A 25,467-nucleotide genomic window follows, 5' to 3' on the forward strand; every position below is an offset into this window, starting at 1 on the left:
AGGTCCATTCAAATTAGAGGACTCTTAGGCCATAGAGGCACACATGACTGTTACACCTTTTGAGCAGACACCATATGACTGAAAAGTGAGAGAAGCTCCAAAACCAGAGCCACAGTACCAAAGATGTAGGACCAAACAGAGAAAGCCACTACAGAAGCTCAGAACTTGTGTGTTGAAAGCTCTGCTTCCATGAGATATCCCAATACTGGCCTGGAAAAAACAAATCTGAAAGACATTGACTTTCAAGTAATAATCTGCACACAAATGATGTTCTTTTAGGAAACTGTGGACTTTAAAAAGGAAGTTTAAAGTAGATGCAATAAAAACAATAAAAACACACACAGAATGTCCACAAGGAGGACATTCTGCTGTCACAGGCATCAATACCACCAGTCTTAGTGAATTCAGAAGTCGAGATGTTTGCTGATAGAATATGGAACATCCACCTTCATTCCAGGCAAAGGGAAATACTTTGAAATGATGCTGGAGCCTCCCATGAAGTGCTGTGAATAGTGACAGAAGAAAGCAATACTGTATCTGAGCTACTGAAATCAGACCAGTGCTGTGCTCTCCTTTTGGAGCAAGCCTTTCTGGCTGCAGCTGTCACGAGGAGAAAGTGACATCAAAGGCTTTAGTCTAAATGGGGTAAGCATTAATTACCCTTTAATCTTCCTTTAATTTTTTATCCATGCTTTGGAATCCTCAGGGTAAGTAAGTGCAGATATTCAGGCAGACACCCACCTCCCTGTTTTCCAGACACAGATGGATAAATAAATGTTTAAGCAGCATGCTTTCTCCTATAGGTGAGGGTAGCTGGATGCTTTCTCACCTTCCAACAACAAAAAGTTGTAAAGATGCAATTCCCCTTTTCAGCATGTTTCTCCCTTTGTCATTTAATTATTAGGGAAGAAAAATTATTAAACTCACTAGCTACAGTATGCACAGTCTAAAAAACTGGACTAATAATGGTTTTCCAGCCATCACAAAACATGACATTTTTGCATCCTGTGTCCAATACTGAGCAACCTGAAGTAGAATGGAAGACATAATGGATCTGAACTGGAAAGCACCTCCCTTTCATTGTCAGCCTGACCAGCTTCATTAAGCTGCCTTCTCTACCACGCTGTATTGCCCTTCTGATCTCATACATATTGTCACGTTCTGCTTCATCCCCACAGATGAAAAATGCTTACATGGGAGAAAGTTAGAGGAATATCTGGCAATATAATCTAGTGCATATTCCTTATTACTTTTTTTTCAATTGTGATAACTATGCTATGATCTCCAGTTCCAGGGGCTGCAGTTTACAGCCTTGGGCTCTACTGTACCCCACACTCACCCTCTGAGGTTTAAGGCTTTGTCTTCATTCCAACACTCACTTGTGGTATCTGCACCTACACAGGCCAGTCCTTGGGCCTGAAAATCCATCAAGACAGGAGAGACAGAGGATTGATTTCTATGGGACATTAATTTGAAAACCATGCTTGGCTTCTAAGCAGTATTTTAGAACAGGCATAAGTAAACCACCTTTAGAAAACAAACTTTTGAGAAAAGCTGTCCTGTAGACAACTCTGCATTTTTTAGTGGACAACCAAAGCTGTTATGGATTAAAAGCAGTCAATTTCCAGATACCTGGAAACATTAAATCAGGTTGGGACAGCTCTGCTTAGTTTCAAGAAGCCTACAGAAAAATTGCACTTGGCAATAACTTCTCAGTAATTCTGTACCTGTTTCTAGGAAATCTTTCTGCCACCTCATCTATTTTATTTTGATTTTCAGTCCAAAGAAGGGCACTGAAGCTGGTGAGAAGTCTAGGGCACAAATCTTACAAGCTGAGGGAACTGGGGTGTTTAGCCTGGAGAAAATGAAGCTCAGAGGGAATGTTATTGCTCTCCAGAGCAAAGACAGGGGCCAGTCCCTCCCTCAGGTGACAAGTGACAGGATGAGAGGAAATGGCTTCAAGTTGTGCCAGGGAATTTTTAGACTGGGTATTAGAAAACATTTCTTCCCTGAAAGGAATCTCAAGCATTGGAACAGGCTATCCAGGGGAGTGGCAGAGTCACCATTCCTGGAGCTACTTAAATGACATGTAGCTGTGGAACCTGAGAATGTGGTTTGGTGGTGGGCTTGGCAGCATTAGGTTAGTGAATGGATTCAATGATCTGAAAAATTCTTTCCAACCTCAATGATGCTGGGATTTTTTACATCTATTTACCATTCAAAAATCACAGATTAATACAATGCACTAAACATATGTTAGATTCTGGTAGAATCTATGGTCTAATTTTAATTCCTACACTTGGAATGAAGATTAATGTTATGCAACAGTGAAAGCAACCACCTCTCTGTAAGGCACTTAGCACAGTGGTGATGCCTGAAATGCTGGTAAAAATAAGACACAGACATTGCAGTATAGGGAAAAGGGTATTACTTTGGTTTAATAGGATCCCAGGTGCACCACGACAAAAAAGCCCCAGGTACAATGAGTGTACAATTTTATGGACCTCACCAATTAGCATACCTATCTAAAATCCCCCAATAAGAAATTTAACTAATGAAGTAATTGTCCCCCTATTCTAATTATCTCCCCCCCAAAATGAGGCTACAACTTGGTTTACAAAAACATGTTCCAGAGAGGAGGCTCGTTCAAGGTTGGTGCCTCATGTTCTTGAGATTGTGGGGATGTTTTGTCTTCCCCAAGGAATTCTGTACTAGGCTAGAGTACAAGGGTTATGAACATGTGGGGCTAAGATACAGGGAGTGAAAAGTACAGGGAACAGGAAAGGGTATAAAATGTTTAAAAAGGGTATAAAAAGAGTATAAAGAGAAAGGACAAAAAACCATCAGGCATCAGGGGTACAACAGCTTTCAGCTCCTCCAGTGCAGTGATCAATAATGTGACACGTTACTCTTATGCCACAGCAAGTGACATATGGCCATGTAGCTGCACATTATAATTAACCACTGATTAACAACAGAAAGAGGATTGACTGTTACATTCAATTAACTTGCCTTCCTTTCAGCTGACAAGCAGCTGAGTGCCGAACATTTAATATACTTTTTGCAAATTTCCTTCTCTGCAACTATTATAATTGCTGTAATTAGCACAGATCAACGATGACAGCAAAACTATCACTTCATCTATACAATGCAGTAGCTTATAAGAAGTTAGGTTTTATCTGTTTTATTAATTAGCTAACCAGTATTTCTCTTTTATCACATGTTCTCATAGAATTCCAGATAGTTTTTCAGATAATTTAGTCAACTTCTACATAACTCCACAGAAAATTTTACAAAGAAGTATGATTGAGATGAATTCAGTTGATGACAGTCATATGCACATCTACGAAGAGGTACATCTGTGTACCTGTGTGAAAAATGATCCAGGTGTTTCACATTTGCTGTTGAATGAGTCAGTATTTTCTCTCATGCTGTTTACTTTCCTTTGGACTGTGTATTAGTCCATAGGGAAAAGGCTGCCAAGGCACCCTGAACCTCCTTTTTTACTTTCTTCTGTTTTCCATATGGTGGCCTGCTCACAGTCAGTGTTTTATAGGGAGTCAGTGTTTTATTTGACATTTTGATCTGCCTGTCAGAATAGTGTAGAGGTTAGAAGAGGTGACTGGCAAGGCTAGAGAGGAGTTAATGCTAGCTAATAACTTGCCCACTGAGCAGATATTGATAAATCTCAGCTAAAGTGGTCAAGTCAGATCACACTTCTGACAAAAGGACCCACAAAGTGACTTCAGGACTGTAACCCTGCTGAGCTTCATGTCATCCATCCAGGCAATGACAGCTGCAAAGTAAAAGGTTAATACAAGTACTTTGTACAGCACAGTCCAACAAACCACATGGAGACTTCTACTACATTTGCTTAAAGCTCAAGGAAATGTTATCTGCTGTAATAACTGAAAGCAGATCAGGCACTGACCTTGTGAGTCACTGGATTGTTCTTCCTGGCATAACAAGTTCACTGTATTCAGAGCATGGTGCCACGGAAGGGAAGCTGTGGGGTCACTGTGGTGCCTGCAGAGGGAATGATGCACAGCTCAGGCTGTGCTCTGCCTGGGATGCCTAACCTTCCACTGGCATTTCCAAGAAGCAGCAGGGAGTGATGCTGACCACAGGAACACCTCTGGCCTTTGGATCACTCTGTCCTTGTGCTCGCTGGCCATGCAGTGGCAATATCAATCTCCTGGGAAATACTTTCTTAAACTTGCTTCCTGCTCCTCCCTCTTTGTGTTTTTCCTCTTGTACTCTTTTTATATTGAAGGAATCTGTACTTACATTTTAATTTCCTTTACAGAAGTTGAATTCAGCTTTTTCTTCTAGCAACAGTTCACCACAAGGACTTTCTGACCCCACTAGACTGGACATTCTTGTCTGCTCCCTCTTCATTCAGTTCCTTACAGGTGCTCAGGTATATTCCTTAAATAAATTCTACTTTCAATGCCAAATTCCCATAAAAGATTCCTCTCTTTCTTAAGGTGGCAAATGCCAGAGAATCTGTTCTTTGGCTAAAATTGCTTTGAGCATTTCATTTTTTGCTTTCCAAAATGTATCAGTCACACATTTCTTGACAGCAAAGCATGACAAGAAAATGTCGTCAGCACTTATACCTATGTAGTAGAGCCACCTGTGCAGCCCACAGATATTCTTCTAGTCCAGTGGTAGGTGGTTTCAGGACTAAATTTCCCCTATTTGTTACTGTGGTAGTTTCAGCGCTCTGCCTCCTCTCCAAGAAGGAAGCAGAGGCAGAATGCCATAGGACAAGTTCTGCTTGATGGGAAGATGCCTGCCCTTGCAGTCAAGGTGGAGCCAGGGGAGAAGAGATTTCTTCCAAAAGTTCTCCTTGCTCCAGCAAGCTCTCAGTTTTATGCGTGTCTGATTTTGTGCATTTCTTCATTCATTTAAAACTGCCCCCAGAGACAGGCAGAGAGGAAGCGACATTTTGAACTGCTCTTAAAGCTTCTGGTTTCGCCTCTCATTCACCTCTTTTCCCACAGCTCAGTACAAAGTGTGCTTTGTACCACACGTTCCTCCTTTCAAGCAAGAAACAGAACTATCCCTCAGCACTTGTGCTGTACACTGCCTACTCTTACTGGAGTAGGAAGGAATAATTGCAGGGATTATGAACGTGGTACTGAATGTCAAGGCATATTAAAACTGTTCAATATCTCAAGAGCAAATCAAGATTCTTCAAAGGAGCTGCCTTTCTGCCTGGAATTAAATTACAGCATCGAGTACCTTATAAGTAGATCTACCTAGTAACTACTTTCATTGGTGTATTTAAGAAGTTACTCATCTCACCACTACCCAAATGCGTCAAAACTCTTTGTGCTCCCAAACATCACCATTTTTTATCCAATACTGCTCCTAAGGTACAATAACTCTGTCATTCATTGAGAGTGGGGCACAAGTATTTTGCTGCAGTATGTATCACATATGTTAGGCTTTATGAGAAAGGTGGGTCATAGAGTGTGGATATTGGAGAAGTCCATTGCTCAGTAATTTCTTATTTGTCCATAAGCTCATTTTAATTTGTGCAATTATGCCAAAGCAGGGAACTAGCAGGGATTGCTAGATTCAATGTTTTTGTAGCATGGCTTCCTATGCTGACAGCAGGAAAAAGCAAGTTTTCATAGATAACCAAGGAAGCCTAAAGTTATGAATTTGACACGGTATGCAAGGGAGCCAAGAAGCTCATTCCCAACCCAAATAGTTAAGAATCAAGATTTGTCAGAGTACCCAGCTAGAGGTGAACATGTATCATCCAGTTGTAAGGAAGCTTTGACAGCCTTGCTGTGATTCACCTTAACATTCAAAAGCTGATAAAGGTATAACATACTTTTAAGCGGGATCATAAAGCAAGAATAGCAGAAATGAGAATGCTATAGAGAGATTTGTGCTCTATTTCTTTCCTCCTTCCCTGCTTTAGACGTCTGAAAATGGTTGAAAATGCTACTGCTTCATGATTAGACATATAATCTGAGCAGATGCAGTTTGAATCTTAAATCCCAGCACCTGTCCACATTATTTCAAGCTGAGCTTTACAGCCTGGCCAGAGAACTACTAAACCAGATCTATTCTTCCTAGACATCTGCCTGTTTGTAAGGCCTTTAGCAAAGGGGACAGCTGCTGACATTCAGAGCTCTGCTGAAGCCACTGATGCTGTGCTAAAGCTTCTTTTGGCTTAATACAGCAAGAAGGGGAATGTAAGGATTCAATTCAGCTGGAATCAGTAAGAAAGCAGCCATGCTAAGCCAGTTGTTCAGGGTGAGAAGGGAGGAAGAGATGGGATAAACACCTCACGGGTGTCAGAAAGGATCTTCCTAGCTCAGGACGTCTTGAATTGGTTTGACAGTGCCTGTATCTTTCTCCACTCAATACAGTGAGAGATGAAATCAGTAGTTTTGCTAAAGAGCAGTTGGAATGGTATTTTCTAATGGCTGAAATGAAGAATATAAATCCCAATGAACTAACAAGTAAACAATTTCCTAGGAAATATCAATGCTTTTACCTTGTGAAAGTATTTCTACTGATTTATTATAGCAGATTTCTTAATAGTAACATTTCAGGGCAGGACAATCTGCTGAAAGATGACATTTGGTATGACAGTTGGTTGACAAAATGTTATCGTATATAATACTATCCCAATTAACTTCCAATTATTAGCAAAGTCTGAACTGCAGGTTATTAACAATAATGAAAACCCAATGCATTTTAACAACCAAAAAAGCAAAAGGAAAAAATATGACTACTGTGATTTTTAAAAATAGAAAATATCTTTAAGGAGTAAGTTCAAGAGCCTTTACAATTTATACTCAAATCAATTCACTCTTGGCAGATAAAACCACGAGGAAAATATACCAGTGACAATACAACCTTTCAGTGCCTGGCTACATCTACTTTAGGTGGTATCTTAGGTCCAAGCCTTTGCCAACTCCAGCAGTTTCCATGACAGTTCTACAATCTCCATACCTTGATAGCTGAAGAGGAAAACATCACATGTAAAATGTATATACACACACACATGACATATATGTTTTATATGTATGTTTAAAATGAGTGATATTCAATGATTCAGTGAAATCAAAGATGATTTACAAGAGAATAACAAGGGGTAAGGACTGCAAATTTAGAGTAGATTTAGATTAGATATTAGGAAGAAATTCTTTATTGTGAGGGTGATGAGGCACTGGAACAGGTTGCCCAGAGAAGCTGTGGATGCCCCATCCTGGAAGTGTTCAAGGGCAGGTTAAATGGGGTTCTGAGCAATCTGGTCTAGTGGGTGGCATCCTTGTGCATGGCAAGGGAACTGAAACCAGATGATCTCTAAAGTCCTTTCCAACCCAAACCATTCTGTGATTCCATTATTTCATGCATGAAGAAAGTACCTTCCCAGAAAAAGCACTGAATATTCAGTATTCTGGTTCATTAATTGTATTGCAGGAATCATACCCACACCAAGGCCCTGTTATGCCAATACATGACGCCTTCATTTACTTTGTTGTGTGCTGTGCAGGCAAAAGCTAACATTTCTTCTCACCTTTCACAGTAGAAAAACCTAGTATCATATGCCAGACCAAGCAACTCTTTGTGGAGGACTGCCAGTATTAGTCAGCACTACTGATGAGAACAACAACCAGGCAGCTTGTCAGAAGTGCTGTGTGACTCAGACTGACTTCCACAAGTCCTTCCGCACCATTAAATCTCTGTATTGTCCCAGCACATGTAGAGTAACAGATGATTAAACACAGCCTTATTTTAGGAATCAAGTTAACGAAGCAAGCACCGTGCACTGTGAAGGTTTGCTTCAAAAAGGCTGCTGGAGTTTCACAGTGACATTCTTCCCACTATCCTGAATTAGCAGCTGTATTTATTACCTGGCAGCTGTGGGCTGGGAGAAAACCCCCACACCGAAGTCATCTTTAATACAGAGCTAGATTAACATAAAACATGAAAAACAACTATTACAAGCTCAGTGCAGGCAACCAGCTGTGAAGTCTGTAGGAACAAATGTAATTTCTGTAACTGGTTACTAATTGCCTGTAATACCTTCACACATCCCTTTCCTTGTGATTTTTCCAGCAGGCTCTTGGCTATTCTTATCCTCCAAATACAGGCTGTATTTTGGAGTACCACATTTTGGGAAAAGGTATTGAAATTCACATGTCTTTCACTAATCAATAGCTATTCCAGCCTGAAATTACTCAAGAGCCCATTCTAAGCACTGCCTTTCATTCACTGTAACTGAAATTGCAAATCCTACGCACTTACAGGACAATCACAGCATCAAGTCTAATTTCTACCTTTTGCAAAGGAAAACTTTTACCTACTTCAATGTTCACAATCAGATTTCCTTTCTCACCCATTTAAATGAAGGGAAATTGAGTTTTGCCCCTTCAAAAGAAAAGGTTGAAAACTGACGTTTGAAAAAAAGGAAACTATGCAGTGAGATCTCCCACTGCTGCTCCCTACTACAGCTCTTTCATTCATCCAGGTTTTTCAACAGCATTGCACCAGAGACTACACTTGTAAGACGAAAGGAAAAAAAAATCTCAAACTAAATACAGGATCACAACCCTGGGCCTACAGAACTTGCCTTGCACAGGGTTCTCTGCAGATGCCCATGGGAGACCACCATAGAGACAAACACCCAGGAGAGCTGGAGGATGTTCAAGGACCATCTCTTCCAGGCTTAAGGATGGTCTATGGCTACACACAGAAAAGCAAGCAGAGGTGGCAGAAGGCACATATGCATGAACAAGGAGCTCCTGACTAGACATGAAAAAGCAGTATACAACAGGTGGAAGCAAGAGCAGGCGACCGGGGGAGATGCAACATGCAAGCATGCCCAGGTGAGGTCAGGAAAGTCAAAGCACTTCATCTGAAGTGGAATGTGGCAAGGAAGGTGAAGGACAACAAAAAATTATTTAGCTGAATGATCATCAGCAACAGGAAGACTTGGGAAAAATAAGGCACCACAGCTGAGTGGGGCAGAGGAGCTGCTGACAGGAGGTACAGAAAAGGCCAAGGTACACACTGCCACCTTCACTTCTGTTGTTAGCAGCAAGAGCAACCCCCAGGACACACTGCAGACAATGGCTGAGTATCAAACCATGTTAATATTCAGACCACCAAAACTACCATGCTGCCCAAACACTGCTACATTACTGACAGGATCACCATCTGCTCCTGCCAATTTGCAACTCACCTGCTTGAACTCACCCTTCACACATCAGCGTTTCTCAGCCATGGTGTCCTTCCTAACAGGCCTGCATTTGCAGACCCCACATTGTATAAAATGGCTATTCAACATATTTTAAGTAATGCAGTCAACCTTACTGTGACTTCTGGATGTGTATAATGAAAACTGAACAAATACTTTGCTATGTAATGTGTATTTCAACGAAGTCTGTAAAGAGGCAACGTTTTCTGCTGTACAAAGTATTTACAAAAGCATACAACTTCAAAAAAAAACCCAATTTATTTTACTGCCAAAATTGTTAAACACTAAAAAGACATCTTGTGGCTTATACATTAGGAATGTAAGTTTTCATGTACAATTAAGAGAACACTTCACTGCCAAAAAGGTGAAAAACTGTGTTACTAAAACAAAGAACAGTGTCACATAATGAACTGAAGGATTAGAGGAAGTGTGGCAGTTGCTCAAATTCAGGTTCTCATGTGAAGACAGACATCTTACAGACTGATGCAGATATTCCACAGACTTCAGGGAATATCAAGAAATGTGCACATCTAGTCTTAAAAGTGGAATTATACAAATACAAAAAGAAATATATTACACACTTATATACAGCACTGTAAGCCTCAAACACCAACAAAAGGTATCAGACAATTACATTAGAAATTTCTAGAATTTCTCACAGGAAACCACCTTAGAGAGACATGTGGCTAAAATAACTACATATTTCTGTACCTCTCAAATTTGTTAGGTAATCAAGGCAATTCAAGACATTTAAATCCATTCAAAAAAGTCATTGCCCCTCTACAGCAAGTGGTTAGAGGCCATACACTTTTTGCACAGATGTTACATATTCTCACAACAAAAATAATTCTTCTCAGCCTCAATGAGATTTGAAAGTGTTGCTGTTCAAAGCCATCCCTGGAAACAGTGCCCTCTGATTTGGAACAGTAAGGTCAGTTACGAACGTCAGCATTGAAACAACTTCTCTTATTACAATGTGAGATGATTCACTCCTACATAACATTTTCCCTGCAGAATACTGCAGCTGTGTCTGTTTGGAAGGTATTCATCAGAACTACCCACTCCCAGGCAGACTATAATATGGGGTCTTAATGCATTTCCTTTACACTGTCAGAAGACATCTACTTTAACAAAGATTTTTCCATTCGACAGTCTGAAGTGATTAGATAATACTCAAACCCCCAGAGTTTGACAATTTTAGAAATATCTGCTTCCTGCCCAACTTCCCCCCATGTCTCTCCCCATCTCTCTTCTAGTCCTGCACCATGGATATCTGGACAACAAATAATTCTGCCCTCACTCTTAAACACTTATCATGTTTTTTTTTTGTTTGTTTTTTAACTTTTCAATTTTTAAGAAAAGAAAGAAGCACAACTCAAAGTTTTGGTACTCAGGAAAGAAATTTTTTAGACTTGATCAGTATGAAGGCGTGATGTCAGCTCACAAAAACATGATCACTGAGTAACTTACTCCAGAGACCAATACATAGATGTTTATATGAGACCACACAATTATGGAAAGAACACCCTTTAGTACCAAGAACCTTTCATCATTTTCTCAAAAATATATGAAGATTTACGTTATTTCAGTTGTACCAATGCAAGCCTATGTCTTGGGTTCAAGCCAGACCAGCTGTACAAAATAAAAGGATAAACTAACTTTACTTCAACAATATTTGGCTTGTAGCCAAGAGTACAGGAAACATTATGTTACATAACTGCACTTTATGGCATTTTGGATCCTTTGAAATCCCAATTATTTAGAGCTAAATCTTCCCGGTATTATAAATACCTTTTATACCAAAATCCACCTTGAAAGAGTGTTTACAGTGGCAGTAATAGACAATAATGAATTAAACGAAACAAAAACCAGTAGCATTCTCAAATACTCCAGCCCCTCAACACTACCTCGCAACTAATACCATAACAGCAGATATTTGTCTACTGCAATTTTATTTCCTATTCTAGTTTATGTCAATTTAAATTACTGCAAATTTTTTCCAAACTGTTCTTAGGTCCTACACTGCAAAAGCAGATCAGGAAACTGCTGTAAGTTCTGAGGGTTATTTCTTTGCAAAATCTAGAACAAATTTCAAGGAACATTCAGGGTGTGTAGAGATAGCCAATGCCTACTATCAGCAGCCTGACACTCTGCTGTTGCTGGTGGTTAAGCATATCCAGCAGCCAGTTGCATCAGTCAATGTGAAACAAATGTTCAGTCTAACGTGTGTTGCAGAAAAACCTATAAAAAAGAGGCTATATTTTCTGCTGTAGAAAGTATTTACAAAAACAACCTCAAAGAACCGGTTTTTCTCACTGGCCAAAGTATTAAAAACTAAACAGGGCAAATTTGTAGTTTCTCCAATAGGAATGTAAGTTTTCATGTAAAATTAGGGAAATACTTCACTGTAAAAATGTGATGTGCTACACTACTAGACTAGAACAGTGTCACACAACAAAACGAAGAATGAGAAATTGTGGCACATTACTTTAAATTCAGGCTCTTGGGTAAATACCAACACCTACAGACTGATGGGTTATTCTCATACTTTGGTGAATTCTAAGGAATGTACACATCCAGTCTGTGATCTTCATAGTAAAATTATACAACTTATTTACTCTTTTAATTAATTAACCAGCTTATTAATTGCTATGATCCTGAATAACATTATCTGTTTATAAGTTATTTGTGCTTCAGTTTAAGTCAAAAAGGAGTATCTAAACTTATCTCCAGGCAAATGGGAAAATCTACCTGAATTTTAGCATTTCTTCTTTTGCAGTGTTCTTGACAATAGTGTATTAACAGCTGCAGAAGTCTGGACAGCTGGGAGCAAGCATGACTTAGTTGTATTATCACAACTCATTACTTATTTGTCCACTCATAAGAATATATTATCTGTTTATCAGCTAATAACTGCTGCTGGAGCGGTTTTGTCAGCTACTGCTCCTTCAGATTTCTGCATAAGAAGTTTAAATGTCCATTTTTAATTAAAATCTTAATACAAAAGTTGTTATCAAACAAATTCACTGAAGATTGAAGGTTAGGTAAAACCTTGAACAGGTTGCTGGTTTAGAGTTTCAAACTAGAAAAATAATAGATATAAAAACCCCTAGGAATTACAGTGCTAGTTATATTTACATTATAATTTCCCTTTGTGCTTGCAAAGTACTGAAAATACACATCCTTTGGTAGTATTCTCTTAGTCTCAAGCACAAAATTCATGTTAAGCTCATTCACACTCCTGATTTGCTTGAGTCAGTGCAAAGGGCTCATATTTCTACATAACATTGGTACATATGCACATCTCTTCCCCATAAACAGTAAAAATCCTGATGACTGACTTTTCAGTGAGTAGTTTCAGAACTGATAGTTAAGAATCCTAAAGACAGAACCTGTCACATAATTGTTAAGTCTAAAGAGTGACTACTATAGCAACGGATAATAACTCCCATCCACAAGTACTGCTGCTGTGTTACTTTTGGCCCAGTTTTGAAGACATACAGGTAAACCAAAATTCATCTGAAATTGGACTTATACAGGCATAAAGGAGTATGAATATTGCAACATGTATTTCCTACCAATACAAAAGCCACCAGAACATCAAACAATGAAGTGATAATTCTAGTTTAACCTTACATGCAATCACAGCTTTTGCATGGCTGTAAAGAGAATGTAAGAGAATGTTTGTTCTTACAATGCTCTTCCAAAATTACATGACAATACTGCAAGACTCCTCCTAAAAAAAACCAACCCTAAGTACTTGCAGTTTTGCCTATGCCAAGTGGTAGTCAAAAAGCAGAATCTGGGAGAGAGGCTCTATTTGTTCCCACATCTGTAAGAAGCCACACACCTTGGTCAGTGACCACCAACAGTGCTTGTTAAGTTGATAAAGGGATAAACTTCTCATGAAGCTGTAAAGCTATCAGAAGTTGACTCAATTATAACTGTTGTCTGTTTACTATTACTGTCAAACATAAGCCAAGTACGAATTTATGGGTTTGAGATTTAAGGAAGTAATGCATGGCATATTACAGAGCTTAATGTACCAATATCAGGATAAAGTCTCAGTAATTTATTTTTCATATTGGCCAATTTAATATCAATCTGTTGACAAAGTTATGCTAATACTAGGAGGTCGCTGCTGATTAGGTTGTTTGCTTAAAATAGGAAGATCTGTTCTTTCTGTTCCATATATCAATTTTTCCTCCTGAAGACTGCAAGCTGAAAACCTGTTTGCCTCTGTACTAGAGACACCACCACGATTATTTGGAACTGTGACACCACTGACCTGTTCAAAGGATTTACTAAACACAGTAGTGGTCGTTCTGGCCAGGCTGTGGCTGCCAGGCTTAGGCAGGGACTGGCTGGTTGTCAGTGTCAGTCTCTTCAGAGAGACAAGCTCCAGATTCTCACTCATGGCTCTCTGAGTTTGTTTTCGTGATAAATGCTCTCTGCAGGTTTCTCCTTCTTTTTCTTTTCCTCCAGGTTTGCTTCCTCCAGACCTTCGTTGGCTCTTCCCCAAGAGGCTCTTGCTGCTCGTGGTGCTGCTGTTAGATAGGGCAGACTGACTTGTACTAGAAGTAGCCCTAGAGTAAAACCCTTCATCGGTTTCAGATACTTCTATCAGTTCTTCTTCAATGGCTAAGTCAGAATTATCTGCATGGTAGAAACAGAAATAAAAAATTAGCAATTGACTGCCTCCCATTAATTGATTTTACATATTGCTCAATTTTGATATTTACAAGCATGAAGCCATAAAGCAATAGAACAGAGAACAGAAGACAACACTTACCTATTCCATGACATTTTGGAATTAAGGTTCATTAGGATATAGAGTTACAGCAAGTACTGCCGCATTAACTACATCCCAAAGCATGCCCCCAATCTCATTTTCTCGTAATTTTGAAGGAAAAAAAAAGAAATGCAGTCTTGTTAATTCATGCAGGAAATCAGAAACTTAGATTAGAAAGTACAACACAGGACAACAAAAAAAAAGTGTAAATCTTATTTTGAGCAAGTGATCCACTACATGATTTGGCAAAGCTTGTTAATTACAGAGGTATGTGATCAATGCCCCAGGACACCCAATATGGCACCTGCATGTTTAGCAACCCAAGAATGCTTTAAGACTGAAAGGTCACTTTCTGCATCACAGGTCTGGTGGTACACATTGAAAACTCAAGCACAACATGAGATCTCCAGTACACCATGAAAGGAAGAATTTAGGAAATCTGAGTTACACAGCAAGATATTTTTCACATCCATTTTCATGGATTTTTCGTACCATTGATCACTGGATTTTGTAAACTCAAACAAACATGCTTAATAAACTCAAAGGTATGTTTAGTCTTGGTGTATTTTCTCCAGATTAAACAGATCTACTTGTAAGTATGTCATCATTGTCTGTGGCACAGACGAGGCTGTGTGCAATGCATGCAATTGTGTTATTACACATGCAAATATATTAACTGCATACTTTAATTCTTGAAACATGCAGCAGTGACCCTTTCAATCAACAGCGGTACCTTACAGTGCAGCTACAAGTGCTCTGCTAAAACTGCACTCTGCCAGATGAGTTTATTCCATCCTCCATCATTTTTCTTACAGATTTTTGCCTCCTGATTTCTGGCATGCTTTTGCTGTCAGTTTTAGGATCTGTAGCTGTTTCCTGTACTCCCTGTAAATGCTGAACATCATTCTCTGCTAGAGCTCTGCTCTTTTCCCCATTCCCGGTCCTCTCTCCAGCCACACTTGTGACACTAATCTCAGGTATGATAAAGTTGCCCATTTCAGTAGCATCATTACCATTCTCTGGTTGTTCTAGAATTAAAGATGGATAAGAAAAAAAAAACAAAAACAAAAGATGTCTGAAACAAAACATGAAACAAAAGCCAATAGAAACAGATGACTTAAGCATTATAAATTAAAGCAGATGTACACATATTAACTTCTTGTTAATTAGCAACATTAGCAAGTATGGAATTTTGCTTTATTTCTAAAATTGCCGTCTAAGATCTTCCAATTATTGGCCTGCATCACATACTGGAAAGGCCCACGCTTGAGCTTTCAAAATTTAAATTTCTGAGGGTCATGAAACAGATTATCAGAAACCAAAGAACAGTTAATAATTCCCTTTTATGACTACATTCTGTGTCTCACCATACTAGAGTGAAATTTACTTTTACAATGAAATGGCATATCAACTTCATGTATTATCACAGCAGACTAGAAATTCTACGCATACGATGTCACAATGCTGCACCATGGTCAGTCTGAAAACTAACAGTGAAAAAACTAAGCCAACTCAAACACAACCCTTTGACTTCCATTTTCTTCCTTCGTTTCAAAAAACTATTTTCAACCAGAAAGATATTTCTGGATACCCCAGAAAAACTAGCGGAGAAGAGCGCTGTGGCACAGAAACTTGACAAGACTAAAAAAGCACTAAAAGCACAGCTCAGAATAAAGCTGAACTGAATCCCTGTTTTATTCATAACGCAGCTCTTTCAGATCAGAGGATTAAATATGGACCCCCCAGACTATACTGCCAGTTTCCTACTGCACATGACAGAAGCTGGCAGCACATTTAACTGACAGTATGAAGTGCAAAACCAGAGGAATTCACAATGAGATGATTTTTCACAGTGGTAGCACTGATGATCTTTGACTCAAGGGGATCCCCTCTTCCTCCTGTCTCCTCGCTGAGGACTCTTGTGCAGGCACAGGGTACCCCTAGGTCAGGTGGGCTCCAGCACTGGGCTTTTCCTGAGCATTTGTGCTGTCTGCACTGATCACAACTGAGCCAGAAGGTTATTCTGGCTGGGGTGGACATCACTGTCCCCTGGTCTAAGAGCTATCCCTTATTTCACCTGAAAATTCTCACCATCGTAAGTCTTTCTAACTAATCAGTAACTAATGAAAGTATCTATTTAACAAGCTGCACTACCCAAAGGAAATGACATTAGTAACTGGTGCTATTCCCCACTAAATTCCTCATATTTGAGAGGAAACTCAAAACCACTGACTCATAACAGCACCTTCTGCAAAAGTCTTCTATTGTCAGTAACAAAGGTAACAACAAGCACTGTGAACTGCAATAGAAATAACAATAAAGAAACAACTGTGATAATACCACCATCAAATATCCTTTTCTAAAAACACAGGAGCAGAAAGGTTAGTGAGGAGAGAAGACCAACGCTCTGATTGGCCTCTGTGCTCTAATTTCACTAGGGTGAGGAACCTGTGCCTCTCCTATGGCAATCTTCAAAACTCCTTTCTGCAGCCCCAGAGAGAGAGGAGGACAGAACACAGCTTAGCTGTCAGTCCCTTTCCCACCAAGGGCGAAAAGCACTAATTATCCAACTCCAAAGAACGAAGACTCAGAGTACACTGCAGATATCAGAAAAACAGATGATTTTTTTTTTGTAGAAGATTCTGTATAAAAGCAATACCCAGTTATTGTTATTTGGGGGTGTGCATTTCTAAATGTAACATCCTCCTGGGATATCAGCACTTCACCCATCAGTTCTGCATTCCCACAGCTGTGTAACCATTACTACAATGAACAGAGAAACAAAAAACCAACAAAAACTTGAAAAAGTTTTACTCACTCTAATTACATCTAAAGGAAATATACCTAAGTTTAACTACATGAGGAAGTCAATGAAAAAAATGGGATACTGGATATCTCAGCTCCCATTAACACTGTGTACCACAGCATCTACAGTCTTGGGGCAAGGATAAAACTGCACAATCCATGCCCTTTATAGTAGCATACTCTTCTTATTTTACTTCTTATTTTAAAACTTTTAACACCTAAACCAAACCTTCAGCTTCATAGTGCTTGGTTCTGAAGATAATACTGCTTTCAAGCTGGACAGCTCTGGAAGTCTAGCCTTTGAGAGAGAGAGAAATGAATACCCAGTGCACAAGGTAATTTAGCAAAAGAGAAAACCAAGGACAATGCTAAATAGTGTACAGACAAAACTGAGTAAGTATGTCAGTTTGAATGTTAACATAAATATACCCATAGCAGTTGAAGCAAAATGCATGTGGTGTCACATTTCTGAATGCTTTGAGTAGTACAACCAACCTTGATAAATCATTTCAGGATTACTAACTGATAAGACTTGATTCAAAATTAGAGTCTACCTTATTACTACGGTTGCCTAGATCATTTACCTCAGACTGCATAGACAAACTGCCCATTCAGATTGTAATTCAATTTTAATCCCCACAAGCTTAAGCTGCATGTTCAGCACAACTATGTTAGCATTTTTAATTAGTTATAAAAGCATCAGACTTATATCCCAAAATCAGCATTAATTTCAGATTCTTGCAAGTTATAATTTTTTACAAAATAAAAAGAGTAAGAAAATCCTCTCCACAGAGAGAATTCAAAGACTGATATTTCTAAACCTTGTGTACTACATGAAAGTCAATTTCTGCAGTGAGGAAAAAAGTAATTTCTTGTCCTTCTTCACCAGTTGGTATCTTTGATCTTGTGTTATGAATCTCACCAGCATCTGGTTAGCTCTTCTCAGTCTGTTACACCAGAGTATTTCTCTTACACACACAAGAGCTAATGCTCCCCCCTTCAGGTGTCATAATTTATAGGCAATCCAATCCAGTAGCACTAAATAAATTGTTGCTAAGTAGTGGCTACTGTCAGCTCGCTTTATACACACCACCCATTTGTGATTAGATGGATCCATTTTGCAGATCACCCTCACCTTTAGTACCTCTAAAGTACCTATCTGTGAAATATAAATTCACAATACTAATTGAATCTTAAAAGTCCTTCTAAGTAGCTGCTCTTAATGAACAAATTACAGGGTTAAGTATCACACGAAGATTCAATGTTTAGTCAACTTTTATTCAAAACTGACTTCAATCTGGAGTTACAGCGAAGGCTAGCAAGATTTAATGTCTGAAAACCTTTACAGTAAAATGAGTTTTCTAAAAGATAAAAAAAATAAAGCCCATGCTTCTCAGCTGGAAATGTGATTCACTGGGATTCTATTTTATTTTACACACATAATTAGTGATTGAAAACTGCTGCCCTTGCTTCCCCAAGAGACAATTTGCTTCATCAGACCTCGTAATCCACATAATGTATAACATCAAATACCTCTCAGCTGTCTCCTCTGACTTCCTAATCAATTTATACTCCTTTTCATTATATTGAAAATAAAAATAACCCCCCAAATACATTCTTCCTCTTACACTGTGTGAGAGACGGAGAGAGAAAATAATGGTCCGAAGGTACGATGTTTGTCATCTAATTTCTACCAATTCCAATATTCATTTTAATTCAAACAAGCACAAGCCTTGTTATTCTTTTTGCATGCTGATCCTGAAGATTTATTTCGTATCTTTCTTTCCTCAGGAATTGTGGGGCACTGAATTAGGTTATTAGGAATTTTGAAATCAGGTGACCATCCACTCTGACTTTAAAAAGGCTTTTCAAGTCCCAAACAAAAGTTTTGTTAGGATTTTATAATGAAAATTTTGAGGCGATTGGCCGAAGTGATTTACGCATGGGACATTTACCATTTAAAACAGCACAACTGACAGTCACTTAGCTAAATACCACAGATTCAGCTCTGGGCTATAAATTAGCCTAATGTTTGCATAGCCTTCAAATTTACAATTACTCCCACAACCTGCCACACATTCCACTCCAACCCGCCCTACACCAAGTGATTTTCTTCCTCTTCATTAAATCCTGTACTGTTGAGACATTTTCCCAGTAACCCAAACGATGTTGACATGAGCTGTTTTGTAAAAGTCCTTTATCTTTCTGTCTTCATCTCTGAACTACTCCTTGCTTGGATCACACTAACCAGATTATTGCTGTTTCTCTCAACTTGTCCTACTTTATAAGACTCTCATAAAATTCAACATTCCACCCCGCTTCTGAGTTCAACTGTTAGTCTCATTTCCCTTTCACCTTACTGTTCTCTGCTGCAGGGCACACTTGTCCCACACATTTTTCCTTGAACTTCACCAAGCAGCACTCCCTGCAAGGAGGCAATAACTGTAAAAACTTCTCTATTTCTGTATTTGCTGAAAATTTTGCATTCTTATAAGGATGTCTCCAATACTCATTTTGTACCATTTTGGTCTCCTGCAAACACAAAGACAAAGGGAATGTTTATTTTAATACACCTTCAATTTCTCTGGATGATCTAGCACTCAGTATCCCTGATCTATGTTACCCTCCACCACCTTATTTGAACAAGCATCAAAACCACTCAAAAACAATAGCTAAAAAATTGCCAAGCTGCAGAGGGCATTTGTCCATTTAAAAGCTAAGATGTCATACAATTTTCTTGCATCTGGTCAATAATCCAGGCTTATTAATTTAAAGGCTGAAGAAAGAAAACTGGTCCTTAGCAGCCTTGAGATGTCAGTAATGACCTGCTACTCAATCTCACTAAAGACACTAATGTTTTGTTCCTCAGGTTTGTCTAACAGTTTTAAGTAGTTTCTAATCAATTTAAATGAAATTTGGTTATTTTACCTTTGTTTGCTCTTCACCCCCTCTGGCAGCTTGCTATTGGTACTACTACCACATACGTGTTCTACCACCAAGTTCTACCATTATTTTAAAGTCATCTTCTTCCAGCATACTTATAAATAATTTTCTAAACACTTACCTGAATTACCTCTTGGTCAATTTATGACAAGTAACTTGGCAAAATTTTTCTAACTGAACAGTCTATATACTACAAAAACTCCCATAGTACACGCCAGACAGAAATTTTAATGGTACAACAAAATCTTCATTGAACCTATTAGAAAAGCACTCTTATCTACACTCACACTCTTAGCCCATTACCAGGATTACAACCCCAACAGAAGAAGCCATTGCCAATTCTGGTCGCCGGTCCAGCGGCTCTTCCCTCATCTGAGGATGGCAAAGGTGGTGAAATACAACATTTAGACTCACAGAATCTCTTGCTGGTACTGCTACTTTTGCAGTACATATGGCACCATTCTTCCCTACTTTTCAGCCCACACTTGTGTTCTGCTTTGTGGAAGCCCTTATACTAGTTTGCCCAAATATACAGGTTTTGACTGGAACAGAGACCATTTTCATCACAGTAGCTGGTATGGGGCTGTGTCTTGGATTTGGGATGGGATGGTGTTGATATTTTGTTGATACAGGGGTGTTTTTGTTACTGCTGAGCAGTGCCTGCACAGAGCCAAGGCCTTTTCTGCTCCTCATGCCACCCCACCAGCGAGCAGGCTGGGGGTGCACAAAGAGCTGGGAAGGGACACAGCTGGGACCAGTGATGCCAGCTGACCCAAGGGGTATTCCAGACCATGTGACATCCTGCTCAGTATATAAAGCTGGAGATGGGAGAGGCAAGAGAGGGGATTTTTGGTGTTTGTCTTCCCAAGTAACTGTTATGTGTGATGGAGTTCTGCTTTCTTGGGCATGGCTGAGGTCCTGCCTGCCCATGGGAAGTGGTGAATGAATCCCCCATTTTGCTTTGCTTGCAGACACAGCTTTATCTCATTAACTGGTTTTATTTCAACAAGATTTCTCACTTTAACTCTTCCAATTCTCTCCCCCATGCCATGGTGGTGAGTGAGTAAGCAGCTGTATGAGATGTAGTTGTTGTGTGGGGTTAAACCACAACACCAAAACATCATAATTTATCCCTCTACCCTTAAATCCAATTTTTATTTCAGTACTTTAAGACTGATGAGGTTCTATGGTAAAGTTGTTAAATATTTACTTTGCTTCAGGTACTAGAAACTACTTTTCAGAAGAAAACAGGAACATCATTTCCTAATGGAACAGTAATTTTGTACACCTCCCTTTAAGAAAAAGGTGTCATGTATGCTGTGGATTTTTAAAAACATGGTTAAGGAAATAAAGAATATACTTCATCTGAACTGTGCTGAGATTCCCATTCACCAGTCAAGAAAATAAAAACCTCCAAATTGTTGCTTGCCTATAAGCAATAAATATGAGAAATAATAAAATTCTCAATATTATTTTTAAAACATGGAAAAAGCTGAGAATGCATTGCAAAATGTGTTTCTTACCATGCCTTTTCCATCTGTGCCCTCGGATAGACATGCTAGTCACAGCATTTCTTGATATTCTGGATGAAGTAGGTGTAATTTCAACTTGAATGCATCTTGTACCTTCTTTACTAGATTTCATGGCACCCTGAGGCAGTGAAGCTTTTATTGCATTAGCAACCTAGAAAAGAAGAGATGCACTTAAGCTCTTATCTCAAAGGTCCAAATTTTAGAAGAATTCTTTCAGGGATTCTTACTATTTCAAGAAGAGTACTGTCTACAATTGCAATTTATGGTCAAAGAGCACACCACCTTTTTGAATGGCCTATAAAGAATCCTGGCTGCAATGAGCTCTCAGAACTAACACTTGCCACTTTCTCAAAGTTTCCAGTTTCAAGATGTGGCTATTCCTTCAGAGTTCTGCTGCACTGTTATCTTAGCTCTGCAGACTCAAAGGTGTTCTCCTGAAAACAGCTTGGTCACTAGGAAACAAGACACTATAACTAAGTGCAGTGAAAACCCCTGTGCATGTGTGTGCACTTACCGATCGAGCTGTTTGCACAAGCACACACACAGATTTAGGCTCCTGGTATCACACCATGCATGTTCACAGGAAGGATTTCCCAGGGTAAAATTCTACTCCACAAACTGCTGAAATGCAATACCTACCAGCAGAGGTTCTGGATACAGTTCAAGCTGTGCTCTATACAAAACGTCATCCATAGCTTTACGAGCCAGATCCCATTCTCCATTGTAACTGCAAAGGTAAAATTACACGTAATAATAAGCACCCATATTAACAGGTGAACCTTCTTGGTCACATAACTTTCACAAATCTGATGTTTCTTGAGAGCTCAGTTTAGAGGATTTTAACTACTTGTGTTTGTTAGCCTGCTATTTAGAGAACTTTGAAGTTGCATCTTCAAAACATCAAACTTTGAAGTTCTATTTTCACTGGCAACCCCAAGCAGTTCAAAAATTATATTATTAGCTGCTGATCAGCTAGTCATGAAATATTCTGAAATATTAAAAAATCCTGTATTACTCCACCTTTTGAGTATTGCTGTATTACTATTATTTCAGTTACTAAGTAAGCTTCACACATTAACATGACTATCAAAGGGTAGATGTCCTCAGCATTTCAGAAAAAATATACAACCTCTGTTCCTTAGACTGATGTCAAAACTAACCATGCAAAAACGTGGATAGCAGACAATGGCTTTTTACAGCAGGTAATAGGCTTTTTACAGTATTTTCTTCCCATCAGCAGTTATACTTACCAAGTGCTGCTCTAGACATCTTTCCCCAGTATGACACAGGCAACTTCATCCAACTACTTGGAGAACTGCCTCTTCCCAAGGACCTTACTGCTAGACACAACATCTGCCCACTAGAAAATGAAATGCCTCCAAGGTAGCATGCCTGAACAAGGACACAAATAAAGCAGGCACTTCACTATTTTTTATGCAAATCAGGAAAAAAACAACTTACAAGGCATAATAGATCCCTGTTAGCATTTGCACCATGAATTCGGATGAAACTGGAATCCTAGTGTTGACTCCCTTGTACTTTCTCACTTGTTGGCGAGGATATCCACAGACACAAATTCTAAAGAAATCATACGTTTGTAATTAGTAAATAATGCAGAATCACCTTTGTGGTTCATATACTTTCAATACTTCACCAGTAGTGATTTGTTTTTAGAAGCTCTGAGTTACTTCTTCTAAAAATTCAAGAATGACATATGAGCAAGATAATATTCTTATGAAGAGAGACTTAATAACTGCCCAGCTGCAAAAAAATCTAGATTTACAGCTTGGAAACATCATAAAATATTTTGTGCTGTAATTTCCACATTTACAATCCATGCTTGTAATTTAGGAAAGTGATAAAAATTGACTTACATGTACTAACAGAAAGCACATTCAATGTAGATCTTAAAAAAACCCCAAAAACTAAATTCCACATTGCTCAAACCAATTAAAGGAGTTATTCCATGTATCCAAATAGCATAATATAGATTCCACCACATCCAAACAGGACACTGAAAGACATTCTGGGCTTCTGACACATATTCCCCATATTCTAACACACCGTCTATTCTAAAATGCTGTCAGGGTAAGAGTTTCAGTAAGCAGAGAAACAGGAATGACAAAACCAGTCAGGAATGAAGAACTATGAAAGAAGTTAAATTGTATAGCATTAAATAATTCAGTATCCAAACATTCAACATTTTGAAGTGGAAAGACTTGCTTTCATCTTCTGGTAACTTGATGGGGGCTTTTTGGATGCTTCAAAAATTACTTATTTCAAATACAATCAAAACCTAATCAAGCAGAATAAGCAATATCAGTCTCCTTTCCACAATCCTTAGCTTCTAAATATTTTTTACCTCATATTTTAGAGCAGTTTATCTAGCAAAGATCTTGTAAAGACTCTTGTTAATATTGCCAAGCGCTCCAAAGTCTCTTGCCTCCTTTGAAGAGAAGGAAATCTTACAGGCATCCATTATCATGCTTTAGTTGTGACAGAAGCCTAGGAATTACAACTAGAAAAATGTTGCTGCAGTTGACATCTAGGTCTCTTGGGTTTCCCGGATTAAGGAGAGCATTCTAATTTCTCCCTTAGCCTACAGTCCCCTTTTGAAAATCCAAACATGTTTACTACCAGTTCTTCTTGTTTGAAAAAGAAACTGATCAAAAAATAGATACTAATTAAAGCTGAGGTGGGCTTTTTTTAAATTTTGTTTTGAGGTTAGGGGGGTGTTTGTATTGTTATTTTGGTTTTTTGAAGCAACAGCTGATTTTGGAAATGCTCCATCGATCTGTGAAAATGGATATATTTCTAGTTTCAGTACCTACTAAAATTACAAGAAAGTGTCAACCTGCACAGCATCTAAATTTATTTAGCAAACTTGCAATGCAAAACACACTACACTTTTAAAAAACATTTCTGGTTTTCTTTAGTTAACACAACTACAGCTACTGTTATTAAAAACAAACAGTTTCCTTTGACTTCTCCTCTTAAGGGAGAAGCTCAACCTGCATATAAGCCAGGTTATTGTTTCCCCATTTTGAGATCTCAACCCAAAGTTATGTAAGAGATACTTTAAAAGCAAATAATGCAGCTGTAAACACTTATGAAAAGAAGTCAAGTTTAAAAGCAGCCTTGGGGAACTCGAAGCTTGTTTTTATACAGAAAGTCCGAACTGATTGCATTTCAAGCTGGAAATGCCATTTTAAGTGTAAACAACCTAAAGAAATTACCTTGAACAAATTTGACACAACGACTGAAGAGACATTGCAGGCATGTAGCTTAAGGCAGCATTGTAACAGAGCAGAAGGAAAGTCAGCACTTCAAACCTGGGATTTGTAAGAAACATTGGAATTCCATTACCAATTCTATTTTTTAAAAGAAAACAAGTTTACATGGAAATTTTTAAGAGTTATTTGAACAGATTTGGCATTGCATTTCAGTAAAATCGACAACTGAGTAAGCTTTTCTTCTACATGAAGTAACATGCTGATCTTTCTGCACCTACATTTACATGTGTTTAAAAACAAAAAAAGCATGTGACAAAACACAACATACACCTATCCTCCTTCAGTCTGCAACTCTGCTACAAATTAGAAGCTCAGATCCATTATGGACTCTCAAGCAAAATCCCATGATACAAGTTCACCTGTTCTGTGCTGTCAGCATCTCCCTCTGAGGGTGAGGTCCACTGTACACAACCCTGGACAAACCATGCTGGGACAGAGCTCCTTCCGTGAGAGCCATGGAGCCAATGCTGGAAGGCTAAAGGAATAAAGGGTCATTCAAAGCATGTCCACCTCAAATCTTGCTATAATGCAAGTGAAAATAGACAACAATAAGTATCACCGTATTTATACATAAATTTTCAATAGGCTAAAGGTTATCTGACCATTTAGCTGTCAGATTTGAGAAGTCATTTTACACCAGATAAGGTATAAGTCTTCAGAAAAGAAAAAAAAGACATAGCTGCTGCACGGGTGTTATGGAACTATGACTATTCAATCATGACAAGGCCTCAGAGACCAGTGAGCAGTACTCAGAAATCTGAGAAGTATGTTCCTATATCATCATGCAACATGCTAAAACTACTTTTCACTTTTAAGAAACAGGCCCCCAAAGCATGCTGCCCTTCTCAGTCAGTAACTGCACTTTGTAGG

General features: G+C 38.7%; 1 protein-coding gene and 1 long non-coding RNA gene across 10 annotated transcripts in view; one reads left to right on the plus strand and one right to left on the minus strand.

Moving 5' to 3' along the window:
- Positions 1-9,471: 9,471 nt before the first annotated feature.
- The window catches only part of HYCC1 (hyccin PI4KA lipid kinase complex subunit 1), a 43,294-nt gene continuing 27,298 nt past the window's right edge, over positions 9,472-25,467 (minus strand). For 7 of the 9 annotated variants that reach the window (XM_085050904.1, XM_085050910.1, XM_085050903.1 and 4 more), the window contains 6 exons: positions 24,957-25,072; positions 24,541-24,636; positions 22,766-22,882; positions 21,944-22,031; positions 21,296-21,455; positions 9,472-13,888 (listed from right to left, as the gene is read on the minus strand). In XM_085050904.1, the coding sequence (XP_084907030.1) occupies positions 13,332-13,888; positions 21,296-21,455; positions 21,944-22,031; positions 22,766-22,882; positions 24,541-24,636; positions 24,957-25,072 (1,134 nt within the window). In that variant the 3' untranslated portion in view covers positions 9,472-13,331. Of the gene's footprint in view, positions 13,889-14,757; positions 15,053-21,295; positions 21,456-21,943; positions 22,032-22,765; positions 22,883-24,540; positions 24,637-24,956; positions 25,073-25,467 lie in introns of all 9 variants that reach the window. The other 2 variants (XM_085050911.1, XM_085050909.1) reach the window with 2 other exon arrangements.
- LOC146441076 (uncharacterized) lies at positions 13,885-14,578 on the plus strand. The gene is made up of 2 exons (XR_014849781.1): positions 13,885-14,291; positions 14,388-14,578. It is a non-coding gene; the product is annotated as an uncharacterized LOC146441076 (long non-coding RNA).

The sequence above is a fragment of the Lichenostomus cassidix genome, chromosome 2 (assembly GCF_008360975.1).
Source record: "Lichenostomus cassidix isolate B80296 chromosome 2, HeHo_3.0, whole genome shotgun sequence".
NCBI classification, from domain to species: domain Eukaryota; kingdom Metazoa; phylum Chordata; class Aves; order Passeriformes; family Meliphagidae; genus Lichenostomus; species Lichenostomus cassidix.